Source organism: Leucoraja erinacea, chromosome 37 (assembly GCF_028641065.1).
Source record: "Leucoraja erinacea ecotype New England chromosome 37, Leri_hhj_1, whole genome shotgun sequence".
Classification (NCBI taxonomy): domain Eukaryota; kingdom Metazoa; phylum Chordata; class Chondrichthyes; order Rajiformes; family Rajidae; genus Leucoraja; species Leucoraja erinaceus.
Window position 1 is genome coordinate 1,835,812 of NC_073413.1, and position 17,995 is coordinate 1,853,806.

The window sequence follows — 17,995 nt, forward strand, 5'->3', positions numbered from 1 at the left end:
AAATCCGGAGTAACACGAAGTGCAAAAAAACAACAAGAAGCTGGTCAAACTGGTTAAACCAGCTAGCTCAGTGCTGGAAGGGAGAGTAGACTCTGGGATGGATGCGCTTGAGAGGCGTATGAGGCACAAGGTGCAGGTCATCCTGAAAAACCCTGGGCATCCCCTCCATGTTATTCTGGAGAGTCAAAAGAGCACTCGGAACAACAACCGGCTCCTCTCCCTGCCCTGTAGAACGGAGCGGTTCAGGAGATCCTTCACCCCTGCAGCCATTAGATTTTATAATTCGGACCGCTAGGCTGTAGGGGGATGCATTCTTGCAATTTTTAAAAATTTTTTAATTGTTAATTATTGGTCTTTTTAAGTATTTATTGCTCTCAGGTAGTGTCCGCAGTGTATATTCTGTCTGCGTTCGTTTTGAATCTGTGGATTTGTTGGTTGGGGGCTTCTGGACATCTGAATTTCCCCGAGGGGATCAATAAAGTATTTATTATTATTATTAAACCGAAAATAGATACAAAAATCCGGAGTAACTCAGCAGGTCATACATATCTCGAGAAATGGAATATGTGACGTTTTGGGTCTGAAGAAGGGTCTCGACCCGAAACGTCACTGATTCCTTTTCTCCAGAGATGCTGTCTGACCCGCTGAGTTACTCCAGCATTCTGTGTCTATCCTCCATCTATCACTCGCCAAGCTTAGTACGCCCCCATCTCTCTTTTCCAGCTTTTTCCACCTTGATGCAATTAGCCTGAAGGAAGGTCCCGACCCGAAATGTCCTCTGTTCATTCCCTTCACAGATGCTGCCTGACCTGCTGAGTTGAGTTTAGTGATACAGCGCGGAAACAGGCCCTTCAGCCCACCGGGTCCGCGCCGACCAGCGATCCCCGCACATTAACACTATCCTACACACACTAGGGACAATTTTCTCTTTTACCAAGCCAATTAACCTACAAACCTGTACGTCTTTGGAGTGTGAGAGGAAACTGAAATCTCGGAGCAAACTTACGCAGGTCACGGGGAGAACGTACAATACACCGATCCTGTAGTCGGGATCGAACCCGGGTCTCCGTCGCTGCATTTGCAGTAAGGCAGCAACTCTACCGCTGTGCCACCGTGACCGCCCAAATCCTCCAGCACTTTGTGTTATTCCCACATGTATGTGTATGTAAAGGTTTCAGGGACCCAACTATGAATTGGAGCACTTACTACCAGACGGTGGAGGCAAATGAAGGAGTAGAAGGACCCATCACATTCTACAGACTGGAGAAGGGGCAGAAATGTTTAGGATTTAGTGATGCTGCCACTTGTTATTCCTGCAAAGAAACCTACCCTCTGCTATTCTCCGCACGTCCGAGATGTATTCGGAGATGTAGTACGCTATACCAGGGGGTCGGTGTGATGACTGCCCATGTCCAGGAAAATCTGGTGCCACGTAATAATAATCTGGAAGAAGAAAGAGCAGTCAGAACATAGAACATGCAACAGTACAGCGTAAAAACAGTCCCACCCGCCCACCAAGGGTTTATTGTCTAGTGTCTATTGCCCAACATGATGCCAAGACCAACTCTTATCTACCTGTGCAGCAGATGCTGGTTTATATCGAAGATAGACACAAAAAACTGGGGTAACTCAGCGGGACAGGTGAGTTAGAAGGTGCAGCAGATGCTAGTTTATACCCAAGAGATAGACACAGAAAGCTGGGGCAACTCAGCGGGACAGACAGCATCTCTGGAGAAAGGGAATGAGGTGATGTTTCGAAACAGAAGCCTTCTTCAGACTGAAAGATAGAGAAGGGCAGAACAAAACTGGGCCGGCAACAGATGACCTCAGGAAGGGTGGAGTCCACAATGGCCCCATTATTGGCTGGGAAAGAGATAAGGGCCTGTCCCACTTAGGTGATTTTTTAGGCGGGTACAAGCGACTGCTGCAAAATTTCCAACATGTTGAAAGATTTTCGGCGACAGTGGGGACAATTTTGTTGTCGTAGGTACTGTCATAGGTTGTTGCCAGGTTAGCGTAGTTTATCGCCAGGTGACGAAGGTGAATTCTATTGTCCATGTTCTGTAGCAGTCGCCTAAGTGGGACAGGCCCTATAGGGATACAAGGTTGCGAACAGTGGAACTAGTAGGATGACTAGGTTTGGTGAGCGGGGGGAGGTGGGGGGGGCACCAACGTTCATACTGCTGGGACTCACACACACCAGGAGCAACTTAAGGGGCTGTCCCACTGCGGCGACCTAATTGGTGAGTTTAGAACAGTTTAGGAGAGTTTGAAAAAGTGTCATGTGGAAGACCTCCTTCAACTATGTAGAAGACCTCCTTCGACTATGTTGAAGACTAGCTTTGGGAAAATTGGACACCGAATAGTGGAGAGTGAAGCCGACACTGGCCAGTTAAGCTACCAATCGAAACGTCTTTGAGTCGTTGGAAGAAGTTAGAGCACCCGGAGGAAACCCACTAGATGAGGCCTCGAGAATGCAGGGAGAACGTGCAAACTCCGCGCCCAAATTCAGAGCTGAACCCGGGTTTCTGGCACCTCGAGGCATCTATGCTGCACGAAATGTCATTAGAATGATGTCTTCCACGAGATTTGAAGACTTGAAATCTTAGGTTACTTTTGAGTAACCTTGTCGAGGTTAGCCAAAGAAAGTTCGAAAAGAACAGCCTCATTGTGTCTTCAATAAATATTATATTATACGTAAATACAATCAAGTCAAGGTCAAGTACTCTAGACAGAGCAAAAGGTAAAATACAGAGTGTGGACCATTCTCTGGCTCATGGAAGGACCGTTCAGACACCTGATATCAGAGGGGAAGATGCTGCTCCTGAGTCTGGTGGTACTTGTGCATGGAAACAGGCCCTTTGGCCAACCGAGTCCGCGTCGACCATCGATTCACATTAGTTCTATGCTATCCACTTGCGCATCCACTCCCTACACATTAGGGACAAGTTATAGAGGACCAATTAACCTACAAACCTGCCCAGACTTTTGGATGTGCGAGGAAATCCACGCAGTGCCAGGGAGAACTTGCAAACTCCGCAGCGGCTCTGGCAGCTGTGCCACCGCCACCATCTCTCTATCCCAGCAGCTGGCATCTTGCTGCTCAGAGATTGTGGCCTCGGATTCCCATCTTGCCCAGGGAGTTTGTTTTGGCATTACCAAGCCAAACCCAGGCTCCAACACGTGTTCAGGTTTTGGTCACAGGTACTATCATCCATTATAATGGTACAGACCCTTGCAATCATTATTGCCAATCTAATTCACCTCACCTCACCTCACCCCAGTGCCTGCTGTGATTATTTCTTTTGAACGTGGCTAGCTTGGATGGCATACAAAACACAGCTTTTCATTCTTCCTCGGTACACGTCAATAAACCTAAACCATACCATATATCTTAAAAAACAAGATTGTGACCAAATACTCACTTTCTGGGAGCAAGGGAATGAGTCGATCGAAAGAGTTTGCGTTATCTGCCCAGCCGTGCAGGCACAACACAGGCCAGCCGTCGGGACTTCCCCAGGCCTTAGCGGCAATGTGGCCCCAGGGAACTGTGAGCCGCAGCTCACGGCACATCCCTGTGAGGAGACAACAAACACGAGAGAGGCAGAGGGAGAGGGGGGGAGAAATAGAGGGGGAGAGGGAGAGATAGAGGGAGAGGGAGAGGAGAGATAGAGGGAGAGATAGAGGGAGAGAGAGATAGAGGGAGGAGAGAGAGATAGAGGGAGAGAGAGATAGAGGAGAGAGGGGGGAGAGGGAGGGGAGAGGGGAAGGGCGGAGGGGAGGGGAGGTGAGAGGGGGGGGGGGAAGTGAGAGAGGGAGAGGGGGAGAGGGGAGGGAGGGGGAGAGGGAGAGGGGGGGGGGGAGAGGGAGGGGGGGAGGGGGAGAGGAGGGGGGGGGGGAGGGGAGATGGAGAGAGGGAGGGGGAGAGGGAGAGGGGAGGGGGAGGGGGGGAGGGGGAGGGGAGGAGGGGAGAGGGAGAGGAGAGGGAGAGGGAGGGAGAATCAGCATTATTGGAGTATTACAAGTCTGAAGAAGGGTCTGACCCAAAACGTCACCCATTCCTTCTTGCCAGAGATGCTGCCTGTCCCGCTGAGTTACTCCAGCTTTTTGGAGTATTACAGATATAGATACTGAGATACAGTGCAGAAACATGCCCTTCAGCCCACCGAGTCCGCTCCCACCAACGATCCCCACACACTAACACTATCCTACACACACTAGGGACAATTTACAATGATGCCAAGCCAATTAACCTACAAACCTGCCCGTCTTTGGAGTATGGGAGGAAAGCGAAGATTTCGGAGAAAACCCATGCGCACAAGCTCTTTTAAGGACAGCACCCGTAGTCAGGATCGAACCCGGGTCTCTGGCGCTCAAAGTGCTGTAAGGCAGCAACTCTACCGCTGCGCCACCGTGCAGCCCTTGCGAGCAATTTTGGGCGCCATATCAGAGGAAGGATGTGCTGGCGTTGGAGAGGGTCCAGAGGAGGTTTACGAGAATGATCCCAGGATTGAGTGGGTTAACATATGACGGTCGTTTGACGGCACTGGACCTGTACTCGCTGGAGTTTAGAAGGATGAGGCAGGACCTCGTTGAAACTTACCGAATAGTAAATGGCCTGGATAGAGTGGTATGGTATAGTACCTTATTTGTCACGTGTACCAAGGTACAGTGAAATTACTTTTTGTATACAGTTCAGTACAAGTATCACTACATTTAGAGTGGATGTGGAGAGGATGTTTCCACTAATGGGAGAGTCTAGGACCGCAGGCCTGGCCTCAAAATAAAAGGACGTTCCTTTAGAAATGAGATGAGGAGGAATTTCTTTAGTCAGAGGGTGGTGAATTTGTGGAATTTTTTCCCACAGAAGGATGTGGAGGCCAAGTCAATGGTTATTTTTAAGTATAGATTGATCGATTCTTGTTTAGTACGGGTGTCAGGGGTGACGGGGTGAAGGAACGAGAATGGGGTTAAGAGGGAAAGATAGATCAGCCACGATTGAGTGGCGGAGTAGACTTGATGTGCCGAATGGCCTAATTCTGCTCCTATCACTTATGACTGTCACAGTAAGGGGAACTTGTGGCCAATTTCTGCTGAGGGATGGCACCAGCAACAACAGGCAGCAGCAGTAGCAGCAGCAGCAGCAATGCTGGGATCAACATGCAGTCTGGTTGAACATGCCCCGCACGCCCGTACTGTTCCTAGTAACCACCAAGGGCAACATTCAAGTGTGTGTAACTGTCATATTTACCGAAAATGGAACATTTAAATCCTTACATGCAGCAGCGTGTCTGTAAACACAGCACTCAATAGCTAACATAGTAAAGAACAAACTAAAACGGTTCAATACATTTTTGAAACAGTATTAATGAAAACAAACAAAAGTCCGAAGTTCCTAGCGCAAAAAAGATCACAGTTCGAAGTTTAGTTGGTGTTTGCATTATTCAATTGCCACATGGTTGTAGAGAAAAAGCTGTTCCTGAACCTGGACGTTACAGTTTTGAGGATCTTGTACCTTCTTCCCGATGTCAGGATTGAAAGGAGTGTGTGGTCAGGGTGGTGTGGGTCCTTGATGATGCCGGCTGCTTTTTTTGAGGGAGTGCCTCCGAAAGAGACCTTGGATGTCAGACCGGGACTTTTTGTAATCTCTTTCACTCCCGGGCGTTGGCGAACCAGGCCGTGATGCAACCAGTCATATTTAGTTTAGTTTAGGAAGGAACTGCAGATGCTGGTTTAAACCGAAGAGAGACACAGAATGCTGGATGGAGTCCTCACCGTGGACTTTTATAAGAAGCTTATGCAAATTTTAGTTTTATTATTATTCATTAGGAAGATGTGGCTGTCACTACTTTGGCCCCACCATGCAGCTGCCCAGGAGACTGACTGACTTTGCTGCAATCTAGTGCTTTATGAGGCCGTATCAGCAACTCACAGAGAGTGGTGAGTCTGTGGAATTCTCTGCCTCAGAGAGCGGTGGAGGCCGGTTCTCTGGATACTTTCAAGAGAGAGAGCTAGATAGGGCTCTTAAATATAGAGGAGTCAGGGGATACGGGGAGAAGGCAGCAACGGAGTACTGATTGGGGATGATCAGCCATGATCACATTGAATGGCCGAACGACCTACTCCTGCACCTGCTGTCTATTGTCTAACCAGTCTCTTGTTGTGCAGTCACAACTAAGCCACATTACGCAAGGACACCAACAGACCACATGTGTTTCCATGCCATCTGACCATTACCGGATTATCCACCATCAATACTATCTTTTATTATCCCAGATATGCACATGGATATGCAGGGGATGGAGGTCTAAGGATCAAATGCAGGCAGAGGAGATTAGGTCTGAAAAAAGGTCTCGACCCAAAACATTACCCATTCCTTCTCTCCAGAGATGCTGCCTGTCCCGTTGAGTTACTGCAGCATTTTGTGTCTAACTTGGCACTTAGTTTAACTTGCGGAGTCGGTGGGCCGAAGGGCCTGTTTCCACGCTGTATCTCTAAACTAAACTAATCCATCATCAGTACTATCTTTATTTTAATCTAAGAGGGGCACAGCCCCCTATTGTACTCCCTGTACACACATGACTGTGTGGCTAGGTTCAGCTCCAATTCAATAATTAAGTTTGCTGATGACACTGTGGTGGTGGGCCTGATCTCAGACAATGATGAGAAGGCCTACCGGGAGGAGGTGGCTGATCTAGCACTCTGGTGCCAGGAGAACAGCCTCCTCTTGAACATCAAAAAAACGAAGGAGCTGATCATGGACTTTAGGAGGGCACATCATCCGAGGACGTACACTCCATTGAGTATAAATGGGGATCCTGTGGATAGGGTGAACTGTTTTAAATATCTGGGAGTCCACATCTCTGAGGATATGACATGGTCATCACACGCCTCAGCACTGGTGAGTAAGGCAAGGCAGCGCCTTTACCACCTCAGGCAATTGAGGAAATTCAGAGTGTCTACGAGGATCCTACAGTGCTTCTACGCAGCGGCGGTGGAAAGCATCTTGTCCGGGAACATTACCATCTGGTTCGGGAATTGCTCTGCCAAGGACAAGAAGGCTCTGCAGAGAGTAGTGCGTTCGGCCGAACGCACTATGGGAACTTCACTCACCCCCTGCAGGAACTATACAACAGGAGGTGCAAATCCAGAGCAAACAAAATCATGAGAGACCTCTTCCACCCCTGCAACGGACTGTTCCAGCCGCTACGGTCAGGCAAACGCCTCCATTGCCATGCAGTGAGAACGGAGAGGTTGAGAAGGAGTTTCTTCCCAGAGGCAATTCGGACTGTAAACGCCTTTCTCACCAGGGACTAACTCTACAGAACGTTTTTCCTTCTATTATTTATTATGTAAAATAATATGTGTGTTATGATTGTGTTTATAATTTGTTTGGTTGTTTTGTTGTTCCGCGAGCATTGCCACTTTCATTTCACTGCACATCTCGTATGTGTATGTGACAAATAAACTTGACTTGACTTGACTTGACTTGACTTGACTTGACTTGACTTGACTTGACTTGACTTGGTATGCAGGTCGTGGAGGGATAGTGATCACATGCAGGCAGAAGAGATTAGTTGAACTTGGCATCATGTTTTACACGCACATTGTAGCTGAAGAACCTGTTCCTGTTCTGCACTGTTGAATGCTCGATTTGCTTAATGAATTTGAATTCTCCAGCTCTTTGATGAGAGAAGATCGTAAGACATAGGAGCAGAAATTTTTGCACATCTTTCATTAATTTGATCTATATCTCTCTATAATCACCATATACATACCTAATTTCCCTTTCCCCTAACTCTCAGTGTGAAGAAAGGTCTCGACCCGAAAGGTCACCTACTCCTTTCCTGCAGAGAAGCTGTCTGACCCTCTGAGTTACTCCAGCATTTTGTGTCTCTCTTGTGTTTAATTGTCATATGTACCAAGGATAGAAACATAGAAAAAAGGTGCAGGAGCAGGCCATTCGGCCCTTCGAGCCTGCACCGCAATTCAATATGATCATGGCTGATCATCCAACTCAGTATCCTGTACCTGCCTTCTCTCCATACCCCCTGATCCCTTTAGCCACAAGGGCCACATCTAACTCCCTCTTAAATATAGCCAATGAACTGGCCTCAACTACCTTCTGTGGCAGAGAATTCAAACTGAACAATAAGATTCTTACTTGCAGCAGCATAACAGGCACAATTCACATAGATAATATATTTTAAAAAATCAATAACCATAATACTAGTGCAAAGAAAAGCCCAAAAGTTCTGAGTGTAACCAAAGAGTCCATAGGAGTTCACAGTTGACTTAACGTTGAGTGGTGTTCAAGAGCTTGATGGTTATGTGTAACGAGCAGTTTAGTTTACTGTCATGTGTACCGAGGTACAGTAAAAAGCTTTATGTAGTGTGTTACCCAGTCAGCTGAAAGATTATACATGATTACATTTAAGCTGTCCACAGTGTACAGATACAGGATAAATGGAATAACATTTAGTGCAAGATAAAGTCCAGTCAAGCACGATTAAAGATAGTCCAAAGGTCTCCAATGAGGTAGAAGGTAGCCCAGGACCACTCCTTAGTTGGTGAAATAGGATAGTTCAAGGGCCTCCCACGTGGGTGTCATTTGCGCGTAATTTGTACAGGGCCCTAGTGAGACCACACCTGGAGTATTGTGTGCAGTTTTGGTCCCCTAATTTGAGGAAGGACATTCTTGCTATTGAGGGAGTGCATCGTAGGTTTAGAAGGTTAATTCTCGGGATGGCGGGACTGTCATATGCTGAGAGAATGGAGCAGCTGGGCTTGTACACTTTGGAGTTTAGAAGGATGAGAGGAAGGGTCTCATTGAAACATAAGATTGTTAAGGGCTTGGACACATTAGAGGCAGGAAACGTGTTCCCGATGTTGGGGGAGTCCAGAACCAGGGGCCACAGTTTAAGAATAAGGAGTAAGCCATTTTCAACGGAGACGAGGAAACACTTTTTCTCACAGAGAGTGGTGAGTCTGTGGAATTCTCTGCCTCAGAGGGCGGTGAAGGCAGGTTCTCTGGATACTTTCAAGAGAGAGCTAGATAGGGCTCTTAAAAATAACAGAGTCAGGGATTATGGGGAGAAGGCAGGAACGGGGTACTGATTGGGGATGATCAGCCATGATCCCATTGAATGGCGGTGCTGGCTAGAAGGGCCGAATGGCCTTCTCCTGCACCTATTGTCTATTGTTTAATTTACGCAACATCATTTATGCGTGACGACACGCGTGATGCGCGCATGGTGATGTAGGCAGTGACGCGCAGTCGCGCGCGGTGCCCCAGGATTTTGGGATGTACAAAATCTTTGCTCACCATCTGCGCAAATGACGCCCAAGTGGGACAGGCCCTTCAGTTGCCTTATAACAGCTGGGAGCAAACTGTCCCTGAATCTGGATGGCTTGAGGTAAAGTGGTGTACGATAAAGTGGCAATAAGTGGCATATGCAATTCCTTCTTACACATAAAGTGGTGTACGCTGGAGATGACACACACACACACCGAATAACAAAGGCAGGACTCACCTTGCACAGTCGCCATTGATAACCATTTTGAGAATAAAGACATTTCCTTCACGGGGAACAGAAAAGGATTAATTTAGCCATTTGGAGAGAAAAAGATTGCACCCATCAATTAGTTATAGGACCTAGAAAATTTGTAATTGCATTCCCCTTAGACCTTAATGCTACGGCAATCACATGAGGTGATGGTATATCAACCCGACTTTAATTACAGTTTGAAGAAGTCCCGAAATGTGGGCGATACGGTGGCGCAGCGGTAGAGTTGCTGCCTCACAGTGTTTGCAGCGCCAGAGACCGGGGTTCGATCCTGACTATGGGCGCTGTCTGTACGGAGTTTGCACGTTCTCCCCGTGACCGCATGGGTTTTCACCGAGATTATCGGTCCCTCCCACACTCCAAAGACGTGCAGGTTTGTAGGTTAATTGGCTTGGTATAAAGTGTAAATTATCCCTAGTGTGTGTAGGATAGTGTTAAAGTGTGGGGATCGCTGGATGGCGCGGACCCGGTGGGCCGAAGGGCCTGTTTCTGCGCTGTATCTCTAAACTAAACTAAAATTCCAAAGACGTACAGGTTTATGGGTTAATTGGCTTGGTAGGAAGTGTAAATTGTCCCTATTGTGTGTAGGATAGTGTTAATGAGCAGGGATCGCTGGTCGGAGCGGACCCGGTAGGGGCCTGTTTCTGCGCTGTATCTCTAAACTAAACTACAAATATCACCTCTCCATGTTCTCCAGAGATGCTGCCTGGCCTACTGAGTTGCTCCAGCACTTTGTGTCCTTTTGTGTAAACCAGCATCGACAGACCCTTGTGTCTACTGCTTACTCCATTTCCCAACAGCTGAGGGTACAACGCTGCCATTATCCCTGGGGTTTCACACTCTCAAACCATAAGTGGAATTCCACCATGTTGTGATCTGTAGTCCCCAGAGGATCTTTAATTACAAGATCGAATTAATCCTCTTTCCTGCCCCTCAAAGTCTTTTGCCTATATCCCTCTCTCTTGCTTCGCATTTCACTCTTTAGTCTTTTAGACTTACTTTTGAAATACAGTATGGAAACAGGCCCTTCGGCCCACCGAGTCCACGCCGCCCAGCAACTATGCTGTACACCAGCACTATCCTACACACTAGGGACAATTTACAGAAGCCAATTAACCTACAAGCCTGCACGTCTTTGGAGGGTGGGAGGAAAGCAGAAAACCTAGAAAAAAAACCCACAGGGAGAACGTACAAACTCCATACACACAGCACCCGCAGTCAGGATCAAACCCAGGTCTCCGGTGATGCAAGGCTGCAACTCTACCGCTGCGCCACCATGCCATCCGGTTCACTCCCCACCTTATTTGACATCCTTTTGTCCCCTTTTCCTTTTTGGTCTTTGCCCACCCATCTGCCAATCAACCCACCTCCTCCACCTGTATCCACCTATCACTTGCCAGGGATAGACACAAAAAGCTGGAGTAACTCAGCGGGACAGGCAGCATCTCTGGAGAGGAGGAATGGGTGACATTTCGGGTCGGCGCCCGTCATCAGGCTGAGAGTCAGGCAAGAGTGAAACTAGAGATATGGAAGTGCAGGGTGTGAAAATGACAGATCAATGCAAACGATGATCAACGAAATGTAGAATGGTTCAATGTTGGCTATGGGGAAGCTGACAACGAGGCATGCAAATGGTAAAATGAATCAGGAGGACAGTGAAACTAGTTGGAGGACTAAGGTTATAAATGATAGTAGAATTATGCCATTCGGCCCATCAAGTTTACTCCACCATTCAATTGTGGCTGATCTATTTCTCCCTCCTAACCCCATTCCCGATGTCGTCAACAGCTGTTAGCAAACACAAAACAAAAACCTGCAGATGCTTGGAGTCCGAGATAAAATCTCTGACAGCCGGGCAGCGTCTGAGGAAAGTGAAGCATTAACGTCACAGGTCAAAGACCCTTCTTCATAGGCTGAGGGAGCAGTTACACTGCAGAATGAGGCATTTAACGGAACATAAAAACATAAAAAAACACATCAGCAGATGCTTAGAACCCGAGATAAAATCAGAGAGAGTTGGAAACACTCAGCCAGCCGAGCAGCGTCTGAGGAGAGAGAAGCATCAACGTTACCGGTCAAAGACCCTTCCTGTGAGCTGGGGGAGGAGAGAAACCGAATTAGTTTATAGTTCACAAGTTATAGGAGTAGAATTAGGCCCATCGAGTCTACTCCGCCATTCAATCAAGGCTGATCTCTGCCTCCTAATCCCATTTTCCCGCCTTCTCCCCATAACCCTTGACACCCGTTCTAATCAATAATTTGTCTATCTATCTGTGCCTTAAAAACATCCACTGACTTGGCCTCTGTGGCAATGAGTTCCACGGATTAACTACCCTCTGACTAATAAAGTTCCTCCTCACCTCCTTTCTAAAAAGAGCATCCTTTAATTCTGATGCTGTGACCTCTGGTCCTAGACTCTCCCACCTGTGGAAACATCAGTTCCACATCCATTCTATCCAGGCCTTTCATTACACTGTAAGTTTCAATGAGGTCCCCCCCTCAACCTTCTAAACTCCAGCGAGTAGAGGCCCAGTGCCTCTAAACCATGCTAACCCACTCATTGCTGGGATCATGCTTGTAAACCTCCTCTCTGGACCTTCTCCAGAGCCAGCACATCCCCCCCTCAGATGTGGGGCCCAGAGTTGCTCACAGTCATGTGCAGAGGCTGTGGGGAATGTCAGGAGGGGGTGAAGGGGTGAAGGGGCTCTGGCCCCAGCTGGGATCTTGCTGTGCCGTTGCCACGGAGACGCCTGACCCTCCGGCCCCGCGACCCCCGAGACTCACCGGCTGAAGCGCGAAGCGTCCGATCGGCGTTGGCGGCCACCGTAGTCCGGGCCGAGCCCGCCCACCTGTGACTGACGCCGATTACATCCAATCAAAACACCAGGCTGGCCAAGATGTACCCGCCCACCTGTGACTGACGCCGAGATGCCAAGATGTACCCGCCCACCTGTGACAGACGGATGTCGCACCCAATCCGGAACGGCCAGGATTATAGGGCCGATCAAATCAAAGTGAGCCCACCTATATGTTCAAGAAGGAACTGCAGATGCTGGAAGATCGAAGGTACACAAAAGTGCTGGAGAAACTCAGCGGGGGCAGCAGCATCTATGGAGCGAAGGAAATAGGCAACGTTTCAGGGCCGAACCCCTTCTTCAGACTGATGGGAGGTGGGAGGGGAGAAGGAAGGAAAAAGGGGAGGAGGAGCCCGAGGGCGGGGGGATGGGAGGAGACAGCTCGAGGGTTAAGGAAGGGGAGGAGACAGCAAGGGCTAGCAAAATTGGGAGAATTCAACATTCATGCCATCAGGATGCAAGCTGCCCAGGCGGAATATGAGGTGCTGTTCCTCCAATTTCCGGTGTTGCTCACTCTGGCAATGGAGGAGACCCAGGACAGAGAGGTCGGATTGGGAATGGGAGGGGGAGTTGAAGTGCTGAGCCACCGGCCACCTACACTGAGGAGTTCAGGTAGGTTATTGCGGACTGAGCGGAGGTGTTCGGCGAAACGATCGCCCAACTGGACTAAAGCCTCAAAGGAACTGCAGATGCTGGTTTAATCCGAAGATAGACACGAAAAGTTGTCCCTACAGCTTTTTGTGTCTATCTGTCGATGTAACATTCCAAATAGACGAAGCATTGACTCAGCCAAAAACAGACTGCTGGGGGAAATGAATGGGTCAGGCAGCATCTATGGAGGGGTAGTCCAGTCCCTGCATTTCCTCTCTCCACAAACTTAAGGCACCACCACTTGCATACCTCCTGTTCCCCATCTTGTCACACAGTCCCCTTTCACTTTCAGTCTAGTATACGGCCACATGCGCCAAAGTACGGTGAAAGGCTTTTGTCACGTGCTATCCAGTCAGCAGAAAGACTATACATGATTACAATCGAGCCATTTACAGTGTACAGATACATGTTAAAGGAATAACGTTTAGTGCAAACTAAAGCTAGTAAAGTCTGATCAAAGATAGTCACCAAAGAGGTAGATAGAAACATAGAAACATAGAAATTAGGTGCAGGAGTAGGCCATTCAGCCCTTCGAGCCTGCACCGCCATTCAATATGATCATGGCTGATGATCCAACTCAGTATCCCGTACCTGCCTTCTCTCCATACCCTCTGATCCCCTTGGCCACAAGGGCCACATCTAACTCCCTCTTAAATATAGCCAATGAACTGGCCTCAACTACCCTCTGTGGCAGAGAGTTCCAGAGATTCACCACTCTCTGTGTGAAAAAAGTTCTCCTCATCTCGGTTTTAAAGGATTTCCCCCTTATCCTTAAGCTGTGACCCCTTGTCCTGGACTTCCCCAACATCGGGAACAATCTTCCTGCATCTAGCCTGTCCAACCCCTTAAGAATTTTGTAAGTTTCTATAAGATCCCCTCTCAATCTCCTAAATTCTAGAGAGTATAAACCAAGTGGTTCAGCATTGCTCTCTGGTTGTGGTTGTTTCACCAGGCCTCCTCCAAATGATGATGATATTTTACTGCCACAAGTGCCTGTGTACCTAGGTACAGTCAAATTATTTGTTTTGCACACAGTCCAATAAAATCATACTGTAGGTGAGCACAATCCTACATAAGTACATAGCGGCGATTGTGCAATCACAGACGTCGCCGAGACACGACACAAAGCGTTGCCATATTTCTGGCGCCCACAAAGTTTCAACATTCTGAAGAGTGCTGAGTTAGTGTAAAAGAAGGGCGAGACTTCGGCAACGACAAACCGGGAACAACCATCGCAAGGAGGAGGGACCTGAGTTTGAAACACAGAGAAGACTACCCCCATACTAACAGAGTGAATCTGGACAATTCATTCATAGTCATAGAGTGATACAGCGTGGAAACAGGCCCTTCGGCCCCACCATACCCATACCGGCCAACATATCCCAGCTACACTAGTCCCACCTGCCTGCGTTTGACCAATATCCATTGGCACAGGTCCTATCCATGTTCCTACCTAACTGTTTCTTAAATGTTGGGATAGTCCTAGCCTCAACTGCCTCCTCTGGCAGCTTGTTCCATACACGCACCACCCTTTGTGTGAAAATGTTACCCCTCAAATTTCTATTAAATCTTTTCCCCTTCACCTTAAACCTATGCCCTCTTGTTCTTGATTCGCCTATTCTAGGCAAGAGACTCTGTTCGTCTACCCGATCTATTCCTCCCATGATTTTATACACCTCTATAAGATCACCCCTCATCCTCCTGCGCTCCTAAGAATAGAGTCCCAGCCTACTCAACCTTTCTCTATAGCTGAGACCCTCTAGTCCTGGCAACATCCTTGTAAATCTTCTCTGTGCCCTTTCCAGCCTGACAACATCTTTCCTATAATACTGTGCCCAGAACTGAACACAATACTCTAAATGCGGCCTCACCAACGTCTTATACAACTGCAACATGACCTCCCAACTTCTATACTCGATACTCAGACTGATGAAGGCCAATGTGCCAAATGTCGTTGTGCATTTTGGACAAGTGACAATAATAAACCATTATTAATACCAATCTCTTCACAGATGCTGCCTGACCGACTGGGTGTTTCCAGTTTTTCCTGCTTTTATTTCAGATTTTTAGCATCTGTGTTTTTTTGCTCTTTATTGCATGGGGTTGCATGCTGCTGGTCAAGTCCAAGCAACATGGACATTCGCCACTGCTGTGCCTACATCTCCATTGTCTACATTTCATAAGTTCATAAGTTCCATTAGTAAGGTAAGGCCATTCGGCCCATCAAGTCTACTCCGCCATTCAATCGTGGCTGATCTATCTCTCCCTCTCAACCCCATTCTCCAACCTTCTCCCCATAACCCATGACACCCGTCCTAATCCAGTATCTATCTATCCCTGCCTTAAAAAAATATCCACTGACTTGGCCTCCACAGCATTCTGTGGCAATGAACACAGATTCACCACCCTCTGACTAAAGAAATTCCTCCTCGACTCCTTTCTATAGGTATGTCCTTTTATTCTGAGACTATGGCTTCTGGTCCTAGATTCTCCCACTAGTGGAAACATCCTCTCCACATCCGCTCTTTCCAGGCCTTTCACTATTCGGTAAATTTCAATGAGGCCCCCCCTCATTATTCTAAACTCCAGTGAGTACAGGCCCAGTGCCGTCAAAAACGCTCATCATATGTTAACGACACTGGCTGAGACATTGTTCCTGTTTTAGTGCTTTTAATGTCTTTTAATTTTTTACTGTTTTTATAGTCCTGTCGTCTTAATGGTTTTAGTAGTTTGTAATAACTTTTTGTTGATTTCCCATGTACAGCACTTTGTGGTAACTGATGTTGTCTAAAAGTGCTTTATAAATAAAGTTATTATTATTATTAACCCACTCATTCCTGGGATCATTCTCGTAAACCTCCTCTGGACTCTCTCCAATGCCAGCACATCCTTCGTCAGATATGGGGCCCAAAACTGCTTGGGTCTGAAGAAGGGCCTTGTCCCAAAACATCACCTATCCATGTTCCCCTGAGATGCTGCCTGACCTGCTGAGTTATTCCAGTGCTTTGCGCTTTTCTTGCACAAACATACCACAGTAAAGAAATATTATAGTGCCTAAGGAAGTTAAACCCATTTAACCCAGAGTCTTTCTCTGTGCCTTCTTACTCTCTGCCTCTAAGAGTGGGCTATGGACAACGTTACTCCTGAAACGGAGTTCCCCTGACCGTACGATCTGCTCGGCTCCCTGACACAAGCGACGTGGATGGATCAGCACTCTTCCAGCAATCTTTCCTTGCAATTCAGCTAAGATCATAAACCTCAGGAGCAGAATTAGACCATCGAGCCTGCTCCACCATTATGGCGGGTCTGTTTTCCCCTCTCAATAACCTTCGAAGCCCTTACTAGTCAAGAACCTATCAATCTCTGCTTTAAAAATACCCAATGATTTGTCCTCCACAGCCGTCTGTGGCAATAAATTCCACAGGTTCACCAACCGCCGGCTAAAAAAATTCCTCCTCATCGCCATTCTAAATGTATGTCCTTTTTTTCCAGAGGCTGCGACCTCTGGTCCTAGACTCTCCCACTAGTGGAAACATTCTCTCTGCGTCCACTCTATCCAGGCTTTCATGGTTCTGTAGGTTTCAATGAGGTTCCCTCTCATCTTTCTAATCTCCAGCGAGTCTAGGCCCAGTGCCGTCAAATGTTCATCATACATTAACCCAATCATAATAATAATAATAATAATTTTATTTATAGAGCACTATAAAAACAAACATAGCTGCAACAAAGTGCTGTACATCACTAATCATTGACAAAAAAGTTAATACACACCAAAAATAACAATCAAAAGAAAGTAGGAAAAGACATGTAAAATAAAGAAACATCTAAAACACCACAAACAGAAGCAAAGCCTCAGGCATGGTCAAAGGCCAGAGAGAGTACAAATGTGTTTTAACACTGGATTTGAAGATGGACAGTGAGGGGGCCTGTCTGATGTGCAACGGCAGGGTGTTCCAGAGTGCCGGAGCAGCAACAGAGAAGGCTCTATCCCCTCTGAGCCTCCGACTAGACCTCGGTACCTCCAGGAGCAGCTGACCAGCTGACCTGAGGGACCGGGCAGGAGCGTATGGGTGGAGCAGCTCAGAGAGGTAAGGCGGGGCGAGCCCATTCAGAGATTTAAAAACAAATAACAGTATCTTAAAATGAACTCGAAAGTGCACTGGGAGCCAGTGTAGGGAGGCCAGAATTGGCGATATGTGCTCCCTCTTTCGAGTCCCTGTTAAAAGGCGAGCAGCAGCATTCTGACCAACTGGAGACGAGCCAGTGAAGAACGAGCAACTCCAAAATAGAGCGCGTTACAGTAATCCAGCCTAGATGTAATAAAGGCATGGATTACTGTCTCAAAATGCTGCCGCTCGAGAATGGGCTTCACCTTCGCCAGCTTCCTTAGGTGAAAGAAGCTGGACTTAACCACCGCGCATATTTGGCGATCTAATTTAAAGTCACTGTCCATCCTAAAACCCAGGTTCACAACTGTTGGCTTCACGCACCTAGACAATGGACCTAAATCAACAAATGGAGGTTCACGGCAGCCATTGGGATCAAATAAAATCACCTCTGTCTTCTTTTCATTAAATCCAAGAAAGTTTAGGGCCATCCAGGACTTAATGTCATCAAGACAAGACAGAAGCGATTTTACAGAAAAGGCATCTTCCCCCCTCAGCGGCAAATAAAGCTGGGTATCATCTGCATAACAGTGGAAAGAGATGCCATGCTTTCTAAGGATGGAACCCAGAGGAAGTATGTACAGCATACAGTATGTATGATCATCTCCAAGATCATTCTCGTAAACCTCCTCTGGGCCATCTCCAGCACCAGCACATCCTTCCTCAGATATGATGCCCAAAATTGCTCACAATACTCCAAATGCGGCCTCACCGGCACCTTATAGCGTCTCAACAATGCATCTCTGTTTTTGTATAC

General features: G+C 47.4%; 1 protein-coding gene across 5 annotated transcripts in view; it reads right to left on the reverse strand.

Annotated features, from left to right (window-relative positions):
* The window catches only part of serhl (serine hydrolase like), a 29,223-nt gene extending 16,482 nt beyond the window's left edge, over nucleotides 1-12,741 (reverse strand). Inside the window, exons 1-5 of one of the 5 annotated variants that reach the window (XM_055663016.1) lie at nucleotides 12,517-12,735; nucleotides 12,351-12,477; nucleotides 9,534-9,579; nucleotides 3,426-3,575; nucleotides 1,330-1,443 (exon numbers count right to left, since the gene is read on the reverse strand). In XM_055663016.1, coding sequence (XP_055518991.1) covers nucleotides 1,330-1,443; nucleotides 3,426-3,575; nucleotides 9,534-9,576 — 307 coding nt within the window. In that variant the 5' untranslated portion in view covers nucleotides 9,577-9,579; nucleotides 12,351-12,477; nucleotides 12,517-12,735. Of the gene's footprint in view, nucleotides 1-1,329; nucleotides 1,444-3,425; nucleotides 3,576-9,533; nucleotides 9,580-12,350; nucleotides 12,478-12,516 lie in introns of all 5 variants that reach the window. The other 4 variants (XM_055663015.1, XM_055663017.1, XM_055663018.1 and 1 more) reach the window with 4 other exon arrangements.
* Nucleotides 12,742-17,995: the final 5,254 nt, after the last annotated feature.